The 17,841-nt window shown below is 42.8% G+C and overlaps 1 protein-coding gene across 2 annotated transcripts in view; it reads left to right on the top strand.

The window, feature by feature from the left end:
- The window catches only part of PAPLN (papilin, proteoglycan like sulfated glycoprotein), a 111,560-nt gene that overhangs the window by 83,644 nt on the left and 10,075 nt on the right, over nt 1–17,841 (top strand). For both annotated transcript variants that reach the window (XM_069731061.1, XM_069731052.1), the window contains 10 exons: nt 1,252–1,342; nt 2,902–3,007; nt 3,940–4,411; nt 5,212–5,349; nt 10,470–10,597; nt 11,021–11,159; nt 11,425–11,556; nt 12,649–12,776; nt 13,669–13,777; nt 13,868–14,043. In XM_069731061.1, coding sequence (XP_069587162.1) covers nt 1,252–1,342; nt 2,902–3,007; nt 3,940–4,411; nt 5,212–5,349; nt 10,470–10,597; nt 11,021–11,159; nt 11,425–11,556; nt 12,649–12,776; nt 13,669–13,777; nt 13,868–14,043 — 1,619 coding nt within the window. The remainder of the gene's footprint in view (nt 1–1,251; nt 1,343–2,901; nt 3,008–3,939; nt 4,412–5,211; nt 5,350–10,469; nt 10,598–11,020; nt 11,160–11,424; nt 11,557–12,648; nt 12,777–13,668; nt 13,778–13,867; nt 14,044–17,841) is intronic.

The raw sequence follows: 17,841 nt of genomic DNA, 5'->3' as shown, positions 1-17,841 counted from the left end.
GTGTCCTCCAGCGTTGCCCCCAGTGTGTCCAGCAATCTTTCCCAGTGTCTCCAGCATTGCCCGTGTGTCCTCCAGCATTGCCCCCAGTGTGTCCACCATTAGGTTATCAAAAAACAAAACAAAAAAAAACAAAAACCAACCGAGTCTCCTCACCTGACCAGCACTCCAGGCGGCGAGCTCCCTCCAGCAGCGCACTCGCCGACGACCGACAATGACGTCAGACGCCGGTGACGTGTGCGCTGCGCCTGTGGCCAACTTCAGCTGCCAGCCTTCAATTGGCTGGCGGCTGTTGTTAACTATTGACGTGCGGGCGCGCGCCCGCACGTCAATAGGAAACCACCGCAGCGCCGGAAGGGGCCTGGTGAGCAGATGAGATGGGGCCCGATGAGGGCCCCCTCTCTCTGCCCACCGGGTCCGGGGGCCCATAAATGCCTGCGGGCAATCTGTGCGGTAGCCCGGGGCCCCCCCACACCACTGGGCCCTGGGCTACCGCCCATATTGACCCTCTTATAATCCGCCCTTGAGTGTCAGCCTCATGATGGCAGCAGCATACAACCCACGGTCTGTGTACCCCAATGAATGGCACGGAGAAAAGGATTTTACAGTGAGTACAGAAAAAAACTGACTTTACTCACCCTTCCGCGTTAACAGCGCAGCAGTTAATGCCATGCACATTGGACAGAGCTCAGTTATTGGCTGCAGTGCTGTCGTCAACACTGCAGACAATAACAGACACTGATAGCAGCAGCAGAGACTCAACACTGAACCTTGGGAAGGGTAGGGTAAGTATTGCACACTTTAATCTTTTTTTAAAGTTTTTTTTTATAGAAAAAACTTATCTGAAAAAGAACAACCCCTTTAAATAATGGTTAAGATTATGTTTATAATGGAAGCAGGAAAGCTATGCTGGATCCAGTTTCTGATAAATTCAGAGAAATCAACTTTAGTGAAAACATTGCAGAAATAACAGAAATCTAATCTTGCCTTTTTCTGCTGTTGGGACACTTGGCCTGCAGTAGAAAAATACTGATATTTACATAGGTATGATTTAAGAGGATATCCATGGCTGCTTTCTTAAAAGAAACAGTGGCACACCTGTCCGCAGGTTGTATGTAGTATTGCAGCTCTGTCTCTTTCATATCAATACAGCTAAATTGCAATTACACATATTTTTTAAACTCCCGCATCTGCTTGATGAATTTAACACATCAGAAATGTTTTTATTTTATTTTTAAATTATCATTAACATAGGTATGGATGCTGCTCAGATGGAGTCACTGCTGCTCAAGGCTCCAACAATGAAGGATGTCCAAGTGAAAGGAACACACGAGCTGACACTTTAGTAAGTGAAATGTTACTCTCTCCTAATTGTTCTTTTTATTTATTTGTATTTATTGCTGCAGGTTTACATTTTCATAAGATTTTAAGAAAATATGAAAAAAAAAAAAACATTTTGCATTTAGGAAAGGAAAAGCATCATGCATTTTAGTTGTCAACTTGACATTTTACCTATTAACCACTATGGAAAAATGCAGCTGAAATTTGCAACAAAGCATGTGTACAAAATATTCCACTGAAACTTATTAACAAATGGTATAAAGAAATGGAATGGAGAAAAAAATAATAGGAATTTCACTTGTGATGTGACTGTAGTAAGTAATCACTGGGTAAAATAAAAAATCTTTTACAAGGATGTGATAAACTTTGCAAGTGGCGGAGATGAGGAGAAGCTTCATTGTTCCTCCTGAGAGATGTACAAAGCTGGACTGCAAATGTAAACATTGCTAGAGCAACATTTACAGACCCGCCAATGATAGTGATGTAGGGGATGATTAGCAAAGATTAATGATAATCAAATTTCAAATGCCTCCATAGTTTAACACTAGAAGAGGACGATATCCCATTGTATGGGCTGCACTGCGGTGAATGAGATGTCCTTTGTGTTCCAAAATGTTTATTTTCTTCATGCGACGCGTTTCGGCACAATCAAGATTAAAAAAGGCAAATATACAGAGTATGGGTACAGCTTTATAAAGGCTAGAGGCGTATCTGATTGTCTCTTGCCTTTATAAACTTCCTCTGTAGCCATAGTCTGTATCATTGTTTTTTTCAAGCTTGATAAAGGCACCGAAATGCGTTGGAACAATAAAAAAAAAAAAAAAACATTTTGGATGCCGCTTGTGGCTTCTTATTTACCGCAATGTTGAACGTACATCATGAAATTGTAGTCCTCTACCATTGAGTAAAATGGAGCAATCAGAGTTTAAGTTTGCAACTTTATACTGTTCTGCCTTCTTTTCTGCATTGTCCAGGTTTTATTTTAAAGAAGACTGTTCTAATTTAAACTGAATACATCCTCAATTGACACTGCTCCACTGGAACAGTATTTCTGCTTTTTTCTGTTCCCCTCGGTTTCAAATTGATACCCTCCCAGTGTTAAAGATTTAAATCTTAATTTCAGCCAAATGGGCGTATTCCGCAGAACTTCTCTGTGAGCACTTGCTTTTCCTCCAATCAAAACACAGCAAGTTGGGTTGAAAGGAAAACTTAAATTTCCGGTGGGCATAACTTTGGAAGGGAGGCGCACAGAGGAAAAAGAAAAAATGTTCCAGAATCTGTGGAGCCGCAGCCATTTGATGATGTATTTAGTGTAATTAAAGAAAAAAAATCCAGTCTTAAACAAAACACAAAAGCATAAAAGACCCTGCTTTTGCATCTAGCTGGAAAGGAGGCCAAAAGTAGTTCAGTTCAAAGTTGCAGATTTTGGACTCAATTTGTCTCTTTATACTCCTGCTTTTTAAAGATCTCACAACTAAATCATGAATATTGAAGGTAAATGCATTGTAGAAAACCCAAACACTACTCAAGTTGAGATTTTAATTACTGACTGTATAATTGTAGACTCCTTCAGATGAATGCAGAACCTCTCAGTATGGATGCTGCTTTGATAATCTCAATAGAGCCTCGGGTCCTGTCGGTGACGGGTGTCATAGTAAACCCAGTTATGGTATGTATTTCTCCTTGATGGTCTGTAAATACTAGTTTCCTATGACTTGGTGTTGCTATTTTGAATATATTGACCCTTTGTCCTGCCTTGCTTATTCTCTAGTACACTCCTGGGCAGTACAAACTCATGATAAACTGAATCATTTCTACCACAAATGGAAGAGGGCTGCCAGTGGTGTAACTAGAATCTAATAGGCTCTGGTGCAAAACTTGGATCTGGGCCTCCACCTGCATGTTGGTCTGATATATGAGCCCTTGTAGAAACCTAGAACCTATAAAAATATGCGTATTCCATCCCCATGTAATAATGTCCCCTATCATTGCCCCTTCCAGTAATCATATCCCCCTCTCCTGAGCCCCAGGTGTGGGCCCATTCTTGTAATTACCCCTTCTAGTAATAATGTCCCCCACCCTGGGCTCCTTCCTGGAATAATGTCCCTCATCTTGGGCCCCTTCCTTTTATAATGTCCCCCATCCTGGGCTCTTTCCAGTACTAATCTTCATTGTTCTTCTCCAGCACATTGTAAAAAGAAACAAATGATGATTCTTGCCTTTCCTTTCTCCCACAACCCGTGAAGTCCCCTTCTATAGCTGTATGGAGGTCGGGCAGCAAGATGTTACTGCCATGCACCACCTGTGATGTGCAAGCCAGCCGGCTGCTGGCCTCTGACTGGCCGGTGACATGTGTTACGGTGCAGGGAACCAGCGGGTCTCTGCACAGCAGTACATTTTGTATGAATGTACTGTACGTGTGAGGATGCTCATCCAGGAGAAATAGGGCACGGGCAGGCGCCTGGTCACGGTTGCACCTTCTATATCCATGATTGTTATGCCTCTTCAGCTGCTATACCTTCTGCTCAACTCTGACCACAGCCAGTAACTTTTTTCATAAATTCTCTAATAATCACTTATTTTGCCTATTTTCCCCAACAGCTTATCCAACATTGTGTTTACTTCCAAGTGCTTTGGGGCCTTGCGGTGATTGGACAACTCGCTGGTACTTTGTGCCAGACGTTGGAAAATGCAATCGATTTTGGTATGGTGGCTGTCATGGTAACAGAAACAATTTTGAAACTGAAGAAGAATGTATGAACTCGTGCAAAAAGATTCCAGGAAGGACAACAGGTACCATAGAGTACAGATACCGCAAGCGAGGAATGAAGTGGGATCGCCTGTCACACCAACGCCCGGGAATTGAGGATGGAACAACTTTTGAAAATGAAGGACAACACCCTGGAGGGATGGTGAGAACCCTTGACCAAGATGCGGAAGGACGATATCTTGCTGGCCATGACTTTGATGAGCGCAATATGGGTCCGTCAGTAGCTCAACCATCCACACAACAAACTGGATATGGGGCAGCTGCAGAAGACGATTCTTCAACTCGTCACTCTTCCATTTATAGGTAAAGGTACTTTTGTTTTTACCATTATCATGGTTACTCAGACAAAGTAGATTTGCTGCTAGGTTTTGCAACTGAAGATCCATAAAAGTCATTTTTTACAACCCATTTCAGATACATTTCTACAATCAATCTGCAATGGGTGAATTAACCCTGACATAGGCTATCCAGGATTAGGAAATCAGTGACTTTTTTCTGCAGACTATGCCACATCTGTCCGTAGGTGGTTTGGAGTATTGCAACTGAGCTGTATTCACTGCAGAGATATTGCAATACAACTGCAGACACAAACCATCGACAGGTGAAGTAGTGCTGTTTCTGGAAGAAAGTTTACGGTTTTCTAAAGCCAAATTCACACGTCCGTATATATTATGGCCTGATCGAGGGCTGCGATCAGGGCCAGCATCACCACCCGACAGGGAGACTGGCACACTATGTCGTGCGGACTGTAGCGGTCACTTGATAAAATAGTAGTAATATGAAAATAGTGGTGCTACAAAAGTCTCTACATAGCCCAGATCTAAAGGGCCAGATAGTAAGACAGGTCCTCTAAGGGCATGATGCCTCTTGTCCAATGTAGGAAACCTAGTTTTAAATACCCAGTAGGACTTTTAGGCTGAGAGTCAAGAGCAGCTAGAAAGCCTTTCCCTCTGGTGGATGCTGAACGCTCACTGATTTCAAGGAGGACTTTGTAATAATTTAGAAGGAAAAAAACCCCAAACAATAATAATAATGGCCTATAATCAGACAACTTATTTCAGTGCAGTTTGGTTACATCTTTAATCTTTCTTTTATTATTGAAGAATTATTTTGGACAAAGCAGAATCCTCAACCATGGAGGCGTCAACTGGACAAATGATCCGTCTACTTTGCAGGGTCAGTGATTACCCGTTTCCCAGGGTGGAGTGGCAGAAAGATGGAATTCCTGTTTCTTCCACCAGGTCAGAAGCCAAAGAAATGATTTGTAATATTTTAATTACACTTTGAAAGCAGATACAGTGGGGAAAGTAAGTATGTGATACACTGTTGAGTTTGAGAGTTTTCCCACTGACTAAGAATGGAGAGGTCTTTAATTTTCATCGTAAGAACACTTCAACTATGAGAGAATCTAAAAATAAAAAACAAAAATAACATTGGATGATTTTTACATAATTAAATTGCATTTTACTGCATGAAGTATTTGATCAGCTACCAACCAGCAAGAATTCTGGCTCTCACAGACCTGTTAGTTTTTCTTTAAGATGACCTCCTACTCTACACTCATTACCTGTATAAATTGCACCTGTTTGAACTCATTACCTGTATAAAAGACACCTGTTCACACTCCAACCTCTCCACCATGGCCAAGACCAAAGAGCTGCCTTAGGCTACGTTCACATTTGCGTTGTGCGCCGCTGCATCGACGACACAACGCAAATAAAAACGCATCAAAACGCACGCAAAAACGCTACGTTTTGCGACGCATGCGTCGTTTTTTGCCGAAAATCGGACTCCAGAAAAATGCAACTTGTTGCGTTTTCTGCGCCCGACGCTTGCGGCAAAAAAAACGCTTGCGTCGCACAACGCATGTCCATGCGTCCCCCATGTTAAATATAGGGGTGCATGACGCATGCGTCGCCCGACGCAAACGGGCACAACGCAAATGTGAACGTAGCCTAAGTACACCAGGGACAACATTGTAGACCTGCACATGGCTGGGATGGGCTACAGGACAATAGGCAAGCAGCTTGCTAAGAAGGCAACAACTGTTGGAGCAATTATTAGAAAATGAAGGAAGCACAAGATGACTGTCAATCTTTCTTTGTCTGGGGCTCCATGCAAGATCTCTCCTCATGGAGTAAGAGGTTTCTGAGAAAGGTCAGGAAACAGCTCAGAACTACACAGGAGGACTTGATCAATTACCAGAAGAGAGCTGGTACCACAGTCTCAAAACTTTACCGTAACACACTACGCCATCATGGATAAAAATCCTGCAGGGCACGCAGGGTCCCCCTGCTCACACCAGCACATGTACAGGACCATTTGAAGTTCACCAATGACCATCTGAATGATCCAGAGGAAGCATGGGAGTAGATCATGTGATCAGATGAGACCAAAATAGAACTTTTTGGTATCAACTCTACTCGCCTTATTTGGAGGAAGCATAAGGACGAGTACAATCTCAAGAACACTATCCCAACTGTGAAGCATGATGGAGGATCATCATACATTGGCGGTACTTTTCTGCAAAGGGGACATGATGAATGTAACGCATTGAAGGGAGGATGGATGGAGTTATGTATCGCGAGATCTTGGCCAAAAACCTCCTTCCCTCAGTAAGAGCATTGAAGATGGGTCGTGGCTGGGTCTTTCAGCGTGACAGTGACCGAAAACACACAGCCAGGGCAACTAAGTAGTGACTCCGTAAGAAGCATTTCAAGGTGCTGGAGTAGCCTAGCCAATCTCCAGCCCTGAACCCAATAGAAAACCTTTGGAGGGAAATGAAACTCAATGTTGCTCAGCGACAGCCCCAAAACCTGAAAGATCTGGAGAAGGTCTGTATGGAGGAGTGGGCCAAAATCTCTGCTGCATTGCGTGCAAACTTGGTCAAGAACTACAGGAAACGTCTGACCTCTGTAAATGCAAACAAAGGTTTCTGTACCAAATATTAAAGGGAACCTCTCATCAGTTTTGTGATATAGCAGCTTAAAATATCACCTTATTTAGTGTCTGCCATTCATTCCCGAAATCTTTATAGAACCCCTGTGACTCTCCTTGTATATTCCCCAAAACCTTTTTTAATTTCTCCCGCATTATATGGTAATCTTCTCAGTCCAGTCTGATGGGCCTGGTTTTGGGCCTCTTAATCCCTCCCATCAGCTGTTGCTCGTCGTCCTACTTCTTGGATGACAACTCTTACATCATCCACATCGCTGTGCATCATCTCGCACCTGCTCAGAAATATTGCATTTTGCGCCTGCACAGTATGCTTTGCACAACTTGGGGTCAAAGCCGAATAACAGACGGTGTCATGCGTCAGCACACGTACTTCCAGCTCATATACCGGAACTACGTTTGTCAGCGCATGCGCAGTTCTGTTTTGCGGCTTTGCCCGCAGTTGGGCAAAGCATACTGTGCAGGCGCAAAACGCAGTATTTATGAGCAGGTTACAATATGGCGCATGGCGATGTGGATCGTTATCCATGTTAGGAGGACTGCGACCAGAAGCCAGGAGGCCGAAACCACGCCCATCGGACCAGACTGAGAAGATTACCATACAGTGTGGGAGAAATTAAAAAAAAAAGTTTTTGGAAGTATACAAGGGGAGTCAGGGGGTTATATAAGGATTTAGGGAAAGCATAGCAGATAATTTTGGCTGCTATGGCACAAAAATGGCAACAGGTCCCCTTTAAGTTCTGTTTTGTCTATTCCATCAAATACTTATTTTTACATAATTAATTTGCATTAAATCATACAATGTGATTTTCTGGATTTTTTTTAAGATTCTGTCTCTTATAGTTGAAGTGTACCTATGATAAAAATTACAGACCTCTCCATTCTTTGTAGGTGGGAAAACTTGCAAAATAAGCAGTGTATTAAATACTTATTTTCCCCACTGTAAATTATGTGACGTAATAAATCCCATGAATATCATGTATCAAAGTGTGATTATTACTGCTTTATTATTGTTCTTACAAATTGTATCCTCTAACTATATTTTATGAATTTTAAATGTCAGATTGACATTTTACAACCGAGTCCCTATAGATCTTGCTGCACTTGGGGTAGGCCGGAGCTCAAATAAGTTTTAATGTAAATCCTTATTTCATAGCTTAATCTAAACTAATTTCTTATATACTTGCATTAAAAATTCACTACTGTTCCCCAAGCACACTGTTATTGTATTTTATTTCCCTACTTCCTGTGGAATGATGCATAATCTGAGAATCCCAGTGCATGCTGGGATACTCAAACGAAGCATCATCAGAGCAAGGGGCAGAGGCTGCTGTCATCGTCACAGCCTCTGACCCCTCTCTGAAATGAAGCATCATGAGTGATGCTCACTTGAGGGGCAGGACTAGTCCCTGTGCACTGTCATTGTGCAATGTGCTCAATCACAGTGTGCGCTCTGTGGCCGGCTCAGAAGAGAACAAGCCAGCAACACAGAGGAGTGTACATGATCAAAGTGCACTTTCCTATGTTGCTGGCTTGTTACCACTCATCTCAGCCGACCACAAAGAGCGCACGCTGTCATTGTGCACATCGAACAATGACTGCATGTAGGGACTAGCTCTGCTCCTGAAATGATTCATTGATGATGCTTCATCTCACGGAGGGGGCAGGGGCCACCCCAGTGACTGCAGCCTCTGCCCCCAGCCCTTATGATAATAATAATAATAATAATAATAATTTTTATTTATATAGCGCCAACATATTCCGCAGCGCTTTACAAATTATAGAGGGGACTTGTACATACAATAGACATTACAGCATAACAGAAATACAGTTCAAAACAGATATCAAGAGGAGTGAGGGCCCTGCTCGTAAGCTTACAAACTATGAGGAAAAGGGGAGACACGAGAGGTGGATGGTAACAATTGCTATAGTTATTCGGACCAGCCATAGTGTAAGGCTTGGGTGTTCATGTAAAGCTGCATGAACCAGTTAATTAATTTTTTTTTTTTTTTTTTTTTAATATAGGCCACACAGGGATCGTTAGGTTAATGCATTGAGGCGGTAGGCCAGTCTGAACAAATGAGTTTTTAGGGCACGCTTAAAACTGTGGGGATTGGGGATTAATCGTATTATCCTAGGTAGTGCATTCCAAAGAATCGGCGCAGCACGTGTAAAGTCTTGGAGACGGGAGTGGGAGGTTCTGATTATTGAGGATGCTAACCTGAGGTCATCAGCGGAGCGGAGGGCACGGGTAGGGTGGTAGACTGAGACCAGAGAGGAGATGTAGGGTGGTGCTGAGCCATGGAGTGCTTTGTGGATGAGGGTAGTAGTTTTGTACTGGATTCTGGAGTGGATGGGTAACCAGTGTAATGACTGGCACAAGGTCATTATGATGCTTTGTTTGATTATCCCAGCATGCACTGGGATTCTCAGATGGTGCATCATCCCACAGGAAGTAGGGAAACAAAATGCAATAACAGTGTAGTTAGGGAATTTTTAATGCAAGTATATTAGAAATTAGTTTAGATTATGGCATGAAATAGATATTGATTTAGATTAAAATGTCTTTGACCTCTATCCCACTCCTTTAATGACTTCTGATTTCTCTAAAAGGGGTTGTCCTATAACTTACTTTTAAGACTTTAAAAAGGGAATCCATCACCAGGTGTTTGCTACCCTGTGAGCAGCATGATGTAGAGACAGAGACCCTGATTCTTGGGGATGTCACTTACTAGGCTGCTTGCTGCAGTTTTGATAAAACAATGATTGTATCAAACTGCATATCTAGTAGTTCTGTGAATACTGAGCTGTCTATAAACCAGTCCACACCCCTCATTGGCAGCTTTGTGTATTATGTACATAGTTAGAAAACTGTCACTCAATGTTGGAGGCAGGGGTAAGAGCAGCTGTAGAGCCAGAGACCTGCATTCCAGCGATGTGGTAATTATTGGGCTACTTTGCTGCAGTTTTGATAAAATCAATTTTATTAGCAGGAGATTATCACCACAGGCCTAGTAAGCCTGCTACAATGTTGTCCTCCCTAACCTTAAGCTCTGTATAACCACACCATCTGTGTACACTGCAGAGGCAAAAAGTTGCCAATCAGTGGTGGGGGCAGGGTTATACAGGGCTCTGCATTCGAAGGACTAGTAGATCTACAGCGATTAAACAGTTTTTAATCAAAACTGCAGCAAGCAGTAAATTAAGTAACACATTGCTGGAATCTGGGTCTCTGCTTCCACCATCTGAGATCAGCATTGTGTAGGGCAAACATCTGGATGATAAATTCCCTTTGTCTTCTACCTAGCAATAAAAATGAATGTCCCCCAATGATTGTATGCACATGGTATGGGATTTGCAGTTTGAGAACAGTTTGCCATAAATAAATTATGGTATTTTTTCACAGGCACACGTATCAGTCAGACAGCTCCTTAGTGATCAGCAATGTCCGTCTTGAAGATGCTGGAACTTATACGTGTACAGTTTCAAATGGAAATCGCAGAGAGACGCACAGAGTGCGGCTTCAAGTGAGGGGTCAGTTTAGCAATATAACATGATATACATTTCATGGAATTAGTTTGCATTTTTCAGTAACAAACATTCCCACATGCTAAAGATTGCCATACACGTTAGATGGCTCTTCCCCATGTCATGGGACTCAGCTGGGCAGAGTGCTGTGTTCTCTAGGAGGAATCTGGCAGCGGCTTATGCTGAGAACAAAGGCATCGGATGATTGAATTGCAACTGCGTTATCCTTATGTCCTCTGACACAATGTATTGGGGGAGCGTCGGGAAGCCCCCATGCACATTAGATGGTTGGGCAGAAACAGGTGAAATCTGCTAATTCGGCCAACTTTTATCTAATGTGTATAAGGACCTTAACCTATCAGACTACCAGGATTAGATGTCGGTTGCTGACTTGAGTAATATCTTGGCATTTTAATTTCACATTTGTAGAAATGGAAACTAGGGATCATCACAGAATACATAACCATGGCCACACGAGAGACGCTGACAATGTGCGGAGAACAGACTTTCTAACGGAGACATTAAGGGACAACTCGCAGAGCAGCCGTGGTGCACAGTCACTCAGGAGGTACATGGTCCACTGGAAATAAAATATTCAGCAGTTTTGTGTATGCAGCTCCTATGCAGACCTCTATGGTTACATACTCAAATCCCTGTGCAGTCGTAATCACATCTGACTCCTAATTCCGGCTCATTTATTGATTGCACTTTGGCAAGAACAGGGTTTTGTAGTTTGGAACTATAGAAAATAAAATGCTCACACTTTGCTGTTTAATTCTGTGTTAGGTGTGATAGAAAATGAATGATATAACCATGTGTTATGGTCTTTTTAGGACATTGTTAACCGGGCCTGTGGCAGTGGAAGCAAATCTTGGCCATCGAACAAGACTGTCCTGCCATCTTGAAATTTCTCCCAGCACTACAGTAGACTGGCAAAAAGATGGTCTGCCATTGCCTTCCCCTAGGTATGACTGCATGTAATGTAATACACTGCTCTGCAAGAATGCAGCTCGCTGTTGGCACTCTGGTGTAACGTAAACGAGATTGTACAGATCTGACGATGGCCGACTGATGACTGCTCCTTGGCCTTGTCACAGTATTGTGCAGCCCTATGTTTTCCCCTAGTAACAATAGGCTTTATATGTAGTCTAAAGGTACCTTCACACTGAGCAACTTTAGAACGATAACGATAGCGATCTGTGACGTTGCAGCGTCCTGGATAGCGATATTGTTGTGTTTGACACGCAGCAGCGATCAGGATCCTGCTGTGACATCGCTGGTCGGAGCTAGAAGTCCAGAACTTTATTTCGTCGCTGGATCACGCGCTGACATCGCTGAATTGCCGTGTGTGACGCCGATCCAGCGATGTGTTCACTTGTAACCAGGGTAAACATCGGGTTACTAAGCACAGGGCCGCGCTTAGTAACCCGATGTTTACCCTGGTTACCCGGGCACTTCGGCATCGTTGGTCGCTGGAGAGCTGTCTGTGTGACAGCTCTCCAGCGACCACACAACGACTAAACAGCGACGCTGCAGCGATCGGCATCGTTGTCTATATCGCTGCAGCGTCGCTTAATGTGACGGTACCTTAAGTCTATGTGCATGCTGTCTTTTAGACGCTGGGGTCCTTTCTTGTAGCTAGCTGCTCCTCCGGTGTTTGTTCTACTCTGTCCAGTCTAGAGCATGAGCAGCAGCTGGCCGAAGAATGAGCATCTCACTGCTTTTAACCAGTGATTTCAGAACCCTTAAGTGGTTAATAGAAGGGACATGTGCAGCAATGTCATTTTATACATTGCTGTGCACTAGATTGATTTTATGGGGCTCTTTTGCGCTACTTTTTCATGTGGGTTTTGGGTGGAATCTGCCTGAAAAAGATGTAGTGTGCGCAGAGACTCAAATTGAAGGGATTTAAAGTATTTCTTACCTATTCTATGTGCTGCTTTGGTTCCTGGGCAGAGTTTGGGAGAAGTAAAACAACTACGATAAGCTTGCAATGCAGATCTTAAGCATTGCAGTTGTGAGGACAAAGGATTAGGACTTGCCATATCTTTTTGCAGGTACAGAAAACATGCAGACGGTTCCCTTGTCATTAGTCGGGTGAACTCAGAAGATGATGGGCTCTACACATGCGCGACCACAACTGGAGCCCGGAGAGAATTCAAACAAATCCAACTTAAAATCCGAGGTTAGATTAAATCTCTCTGAATGCTGCAAACAAAGAATAATAGTACTGATCTGTGCTTTATCTTAATCTTAGTGAGGATCAAGCACACTTTGGCTAATAGTATTCGGGCACACCAAAGATACTCTATGTTCGAGTCGCTGCGGCTATTTGACAGCAGCAACACATGCAGGGATTTCCTGTTTGTTAGGCATTCCCTACATGTGTTGCAGCTATCAAACAGCGGCGAGACATGGAGCCACGGGGGACTCCTAGTATTCAAGGACATCAAAGACACTCTGATAAGGTGTTATCCGCCATGCTCGTGTGCTAGCAGAGTACGCTCGCTCATCACTACTTAGCAGCCATACTCCTTCAGCAAGTGCAGGACTGATCTTGGGTCTTATGACAAAACTAACAGCTCAGATGACATTGGCAAACCTGTAATGAGGCCACGACTTGCTGATGTCATATAGATGTTGCCACATATTGGCGGTCTGAGTTCAGGTTTTTTTTTGTTTTCTTTAGTGTCATCATAGGTTTTACTAACCCCAATACAAATTCCACTTTGTGAGCAGAAAGTATAATATATAAGTGGCCAAAATAATTAGATGCTCTTGAAGAAAGCAGTCATCAGAGATACAAACCTAACTGATGATACGTTGGACAGACTATAATTTAACCCTTGGCCTCCTTTATACTTTCATTACTGTAATATTAAAGGACTATTCATGAATGGCCCTTAAAAAATGTAGAATTATTTTTGCTCCCCCCCCCCTAGTTTTAAGAATACAGCGTGTGACCTAATTAGGTCCTCTGCAAGTGCTGTAGAAAGTTGTCAATTTTTTCACATTTTTTTTTAATCCTCTTGAAAATAGGAAATTAATGAAAATTCTAAACATGTTTCTCTTTGCAGGAGAGCTGAAAATCACTGATCCACCAACCAGTGTTACCGTGGCAGAAGGGGATGATGCCTCTCTGAGTTGTGTGGTGAGAGGTGAAAATGTCAACGTTCAGTGGTCGAGGTAAACGCACAGGAAATCCTATCCGAAAATATAAAATGGATTGGTGTGCTCCAGGGTCTGATTTTCATTTTTGGACTGTCTCACCTCTAGGAATGGCGTACCAGTGCAACCAGATGGAAGCCATACCTATGTATCGCACGATGGCAGCCTGGTGATAAGAAACACCAAAGCAGCCGATGAGGGCTCCTATACATGTAATGCATATAGCGGCACACACTCCATCAGCGCCAGTGCCGAGGTCAGAGTGAACAAGCAAATGCCAGCAGGTGAGTCCTATGTGTGACCCACGTGTCCAAACATGTTGACCTTTGCAGAGATTTTAATATATCCCCAAGCTCATACTATGCTCAAAGCAGGCATGCTTCACAAACGCAGTCTTCACATCTCTCATTTTTGCTCCTCCATGGTAAAGTATAGCCACAAGTGCAGCTGAAACTCCACATACGGTGAGTCAATGGGCATCCGCTATTGTGTAAGATGCCCAAGCGAGGTAGTCGTGGGTGAGCTTTGGTCCCCACTCGCTCTGGCATCCTACAGACAAGGTATGTCCCAGTCCTGGTGTGTTCCTGTGTCTGTGGTGCTTTCCACTTACTTCTGGCTTGCAGGCCTGTTCTGACTCCAGGAATCCTTTATCTGGAACCAGAGCAGCAATCAATCCAGGAGACACAGGGTTTATAAAAACTAAACTTTTAGGCCGCCGTCACACATGCGAGTTTTACGGACGTAAGAGCGCAGAATCTACGTCCGTAAAACTCGCAAAAAATACGGCACAATTATTCTCTATGCCCCTGCTCCTATTTGCCGTATTTTACTGATCAGTATTATACGGCTTTCTACGGCCGTACAAAATCGCAGCATGCTGCGTTTGTCACCGTACTGCGCAAGAAATACGCCAATGAAAGTCTATGGAAGCGTGAAAAATACGGATTACACACGGACAAGCAGTGTGACTTGCGAGAAATACGCAGCGCTGTTAGAGAGAAAAGCCGGTAATTCAGTGCGGTGTACAGTAAAATCACACTGACAGGTTACAGAAGAATAGGTAGAATAAATGTGTACACATAGAATAGGTATATATATATATATATATATGTCAGTGAGACACATATATGTATATATATTAATATTTATTCCAGCGCTAGACAGCTTGAAAGCCGGTAATTCAATTACCGGCTTTTTCCTTCTCCTTCCTAAAACCCGACATGATTTGAGACATGGTTTACATACAGTAAACCATGTCTTCTCTCCATTTTTTTTGCAGATTCCACACTACTAATGTCAGTAGTGTGTATCTGCAAAATTTGGCCGTTCTAGCTCTTAAAATAAAGGGTTAAATGGCGGAAAAAATTGGCGTGGGCTCCCGCGCAATTTTCTCCGCCAGAGTAGTAAAGCCAGTGACTGAGGGCAGAAAAGCCAGGGAGCTTTCATTAAAGCCAGGGAGCTTTCTAGGTAATTTCCCACGATCTATGAACAGCCAGCAGAGGGCGCCTCACCGCAAATGAAGCTAAATATAGATCATTGATCTATTTTTAGCCTCATTCCCTGGGGTTTTGCAGCGAGGAGCAGCCTGCATTAGCACAGCTCCTTGCTGCAAAATGTTTTAACCCCTTCAGAAGGATTTACATCGTTGGACGTTACAGATCTGCGGAGGGTAACTATATTGTTGGTTTATTATGTTTTTTTACTCACAGAACGAGGGTCTTCAGTGACTGGATTGGGCGTTGAATAAAATACTGCAACAACCATTGTTTTTATTTCATTAAAATAATTTTAAAAAATGTGTTTGTGTTTTATTTAACCCTTTACTAGTATTGGATTAATAATGGATAGGTGTCATAATTGACGCCTCTCCATTATTAATTAGGCTTAATGTCACCTTACAATAGCAAGGTGGCATTAACCCTTCATTACCCCATATCCCACCGCTACACGGGAATGGGAAGAGAGTGGCCAAGTGCCAGAATAGGCGCATCTTCCAGATGTGCCTTTTCTGGGGTGGCTGGGGGCAGATATTTTTAGCCAGGGGGGGGCCAATAACCGTGGACCCTCTCCAGGCTATTAATATCTGCCCTCAGTCACTGGCTTTACTACTCTGGCGGAGAAAATTGCGCGGGAGCCCACGCCAATTTTTTCCGCCATTTAACCCTTTATTTTAAGAGCTAGAACGGCCAAATTTTGCAGATACACACTACTGACATTAGTAGTGTGGAATCTGCAAAAAAAATGGAGAGAAGACATGGTTTACTGTATGTAAACCATGTCTCAAATCATGTCGGGTTTTAGGAAGGAGAAGGAAAAAGCCGGTAATTGAATTACCGGCTTTCAAGCTGTCTAGCGCTGGAATAAATATTAATATATATACATATATGTGTCTCACTGACATATATATATATATACCTATTCTATGTGTACACATTTATTCTACCTATTCTACTGTAAGCTGTCAGTGTGATTTTACTGTACACCGCACTGAATTACCAGCTTTTCTCTCTAATATATGTGTCTACTGACACATTATATATATATATATATATATATATATATATATATATATATATATATATATATATATATATATATATATATATATATATATATATATATATATATATATAGACAGTATATATATATTTTCTTTTCTTTTTGGGACACATGGATCACTTCTATAGCGGTATGTTGGTTTTGCTAGCCTGCGAGAAAACCACGCAGTACGGATGCCATACGGATTACATACGGAGGATGCCATGCGCAAAAAACGCTGACACACCCTGCCTACGGAGGAGCTACGGACCACTTTTTTCGGGACTTTTCAGCGTATTACGGCCGTAATATACGGACCGTATTGTTTTACGCTGTGTGTGACGCCGGCCTTACTGTGTGAATTTCAGTCTGTACAGTATTTACAGGCTGGTACAAAGGTTAAGGACCAACGTGTTGTCTTCGGTATCAGTGGGAAAGATGACAACTTTAGCCCTGGTTCTCGGTATAGGTGGCATACCCCCCTCTCTGACGTACCTAGGCCCCGGGGATCTTCCTCGCCTCGAGCAGTATATCTGGATTGATACCTTCCTCCCTATCAAGTTTGAGTCCATCTTTTCCTGTAGCTTCACAGGCCATTAGACTGAATCACACAAAAGGGTATTTGCCTCAATCCACTGCCCAAAATATATTAGGCTCACGTTGTCCCTAGCAGCCATAAGTCTTGCGGCATACTCACTGCTGCCCTCACATTGACTGTCACTTCCTGCCTCTGTCACTAACACTCAGTTCCCCCTCCCAACTGGGCTGGCCACTTCGTTTAACCCTGGCCCCGCTACCTGCATCCCCAGGGAAGTAGTATACCCTGAGACCCCCGCAGCAACGCAATGTGATCCCGTTACTGCGAGGGTCTCCTTACCTCCCTGCAGCAGGCCCGGATCCAAATAAAAAACAAAACAATAAAAGTACACATATTTAGTATCGCCGCATCCGTAACGACCCAATCTATAAAACTGTCCCACTAGTTAACCCCTTCAGTAAACACCGTAAGAAAAAAAAAAACGAGGCAAAAAAACGATTTATTATTATACCGCTGAACAAAAAGTGGAATAACACGCAATCAAAAAGACGGATATAAATAACCATGGTACCGCTGAAAACGTCATCTTGTCCCGCAAAAAACGAGCCACCATACAGCATCATCAGCTAAAAAATAAAAAAAGTTAGTCCTCAGAATAAAGCGATGCCAAAAAATTATTTTTTCTATAAAATAGTTTTTATCGTATAAAAGCGCCAAAACATAAAAAAATGATATAAATGGGGTATCGCTGTAAACGTACTGACCCAAAGAATAAAACTGCTTTATCCATTTTACCAAATGCGGAACGGTATAAAGGCCTCCCCCAAAAGAAATTCATGAATAGCTGGTTTTTGGTCATTCTGCCTCACAAAAATCGGAATAAAAAGCGATCAAAAACTGTCACGTGTCAGAAAATGTTACCAATAAAAATGTCAACTCGTCCCGCAAAAAACAAGACCTCTCATGACTCCGTGGACCAAAATATGGGTCTCAAATTATAGGTCTC

This window comes from Ranitomeya imitator, chromosome 1 (assembly GCF_032444005.1).
Source record: "Ranitomeya imitator isolate aRanImi1 chromosome 1, aRanImi1.pri, whole genome shotgun sequence".
In the NCBI taxonomy this organism is placed as follows: domain Eukaryota; kingdom Metazoa; phylum Chordata; class Amphibia; order Anura; family Dendrobatidae; genus Ranitomeya; species Ranitomeya imitator.
The sequence above is the reverse complement of the archived record's forward strand: the minus strand, read 5'-3'. Positions and strand labels throughout refer to the sequence as shown.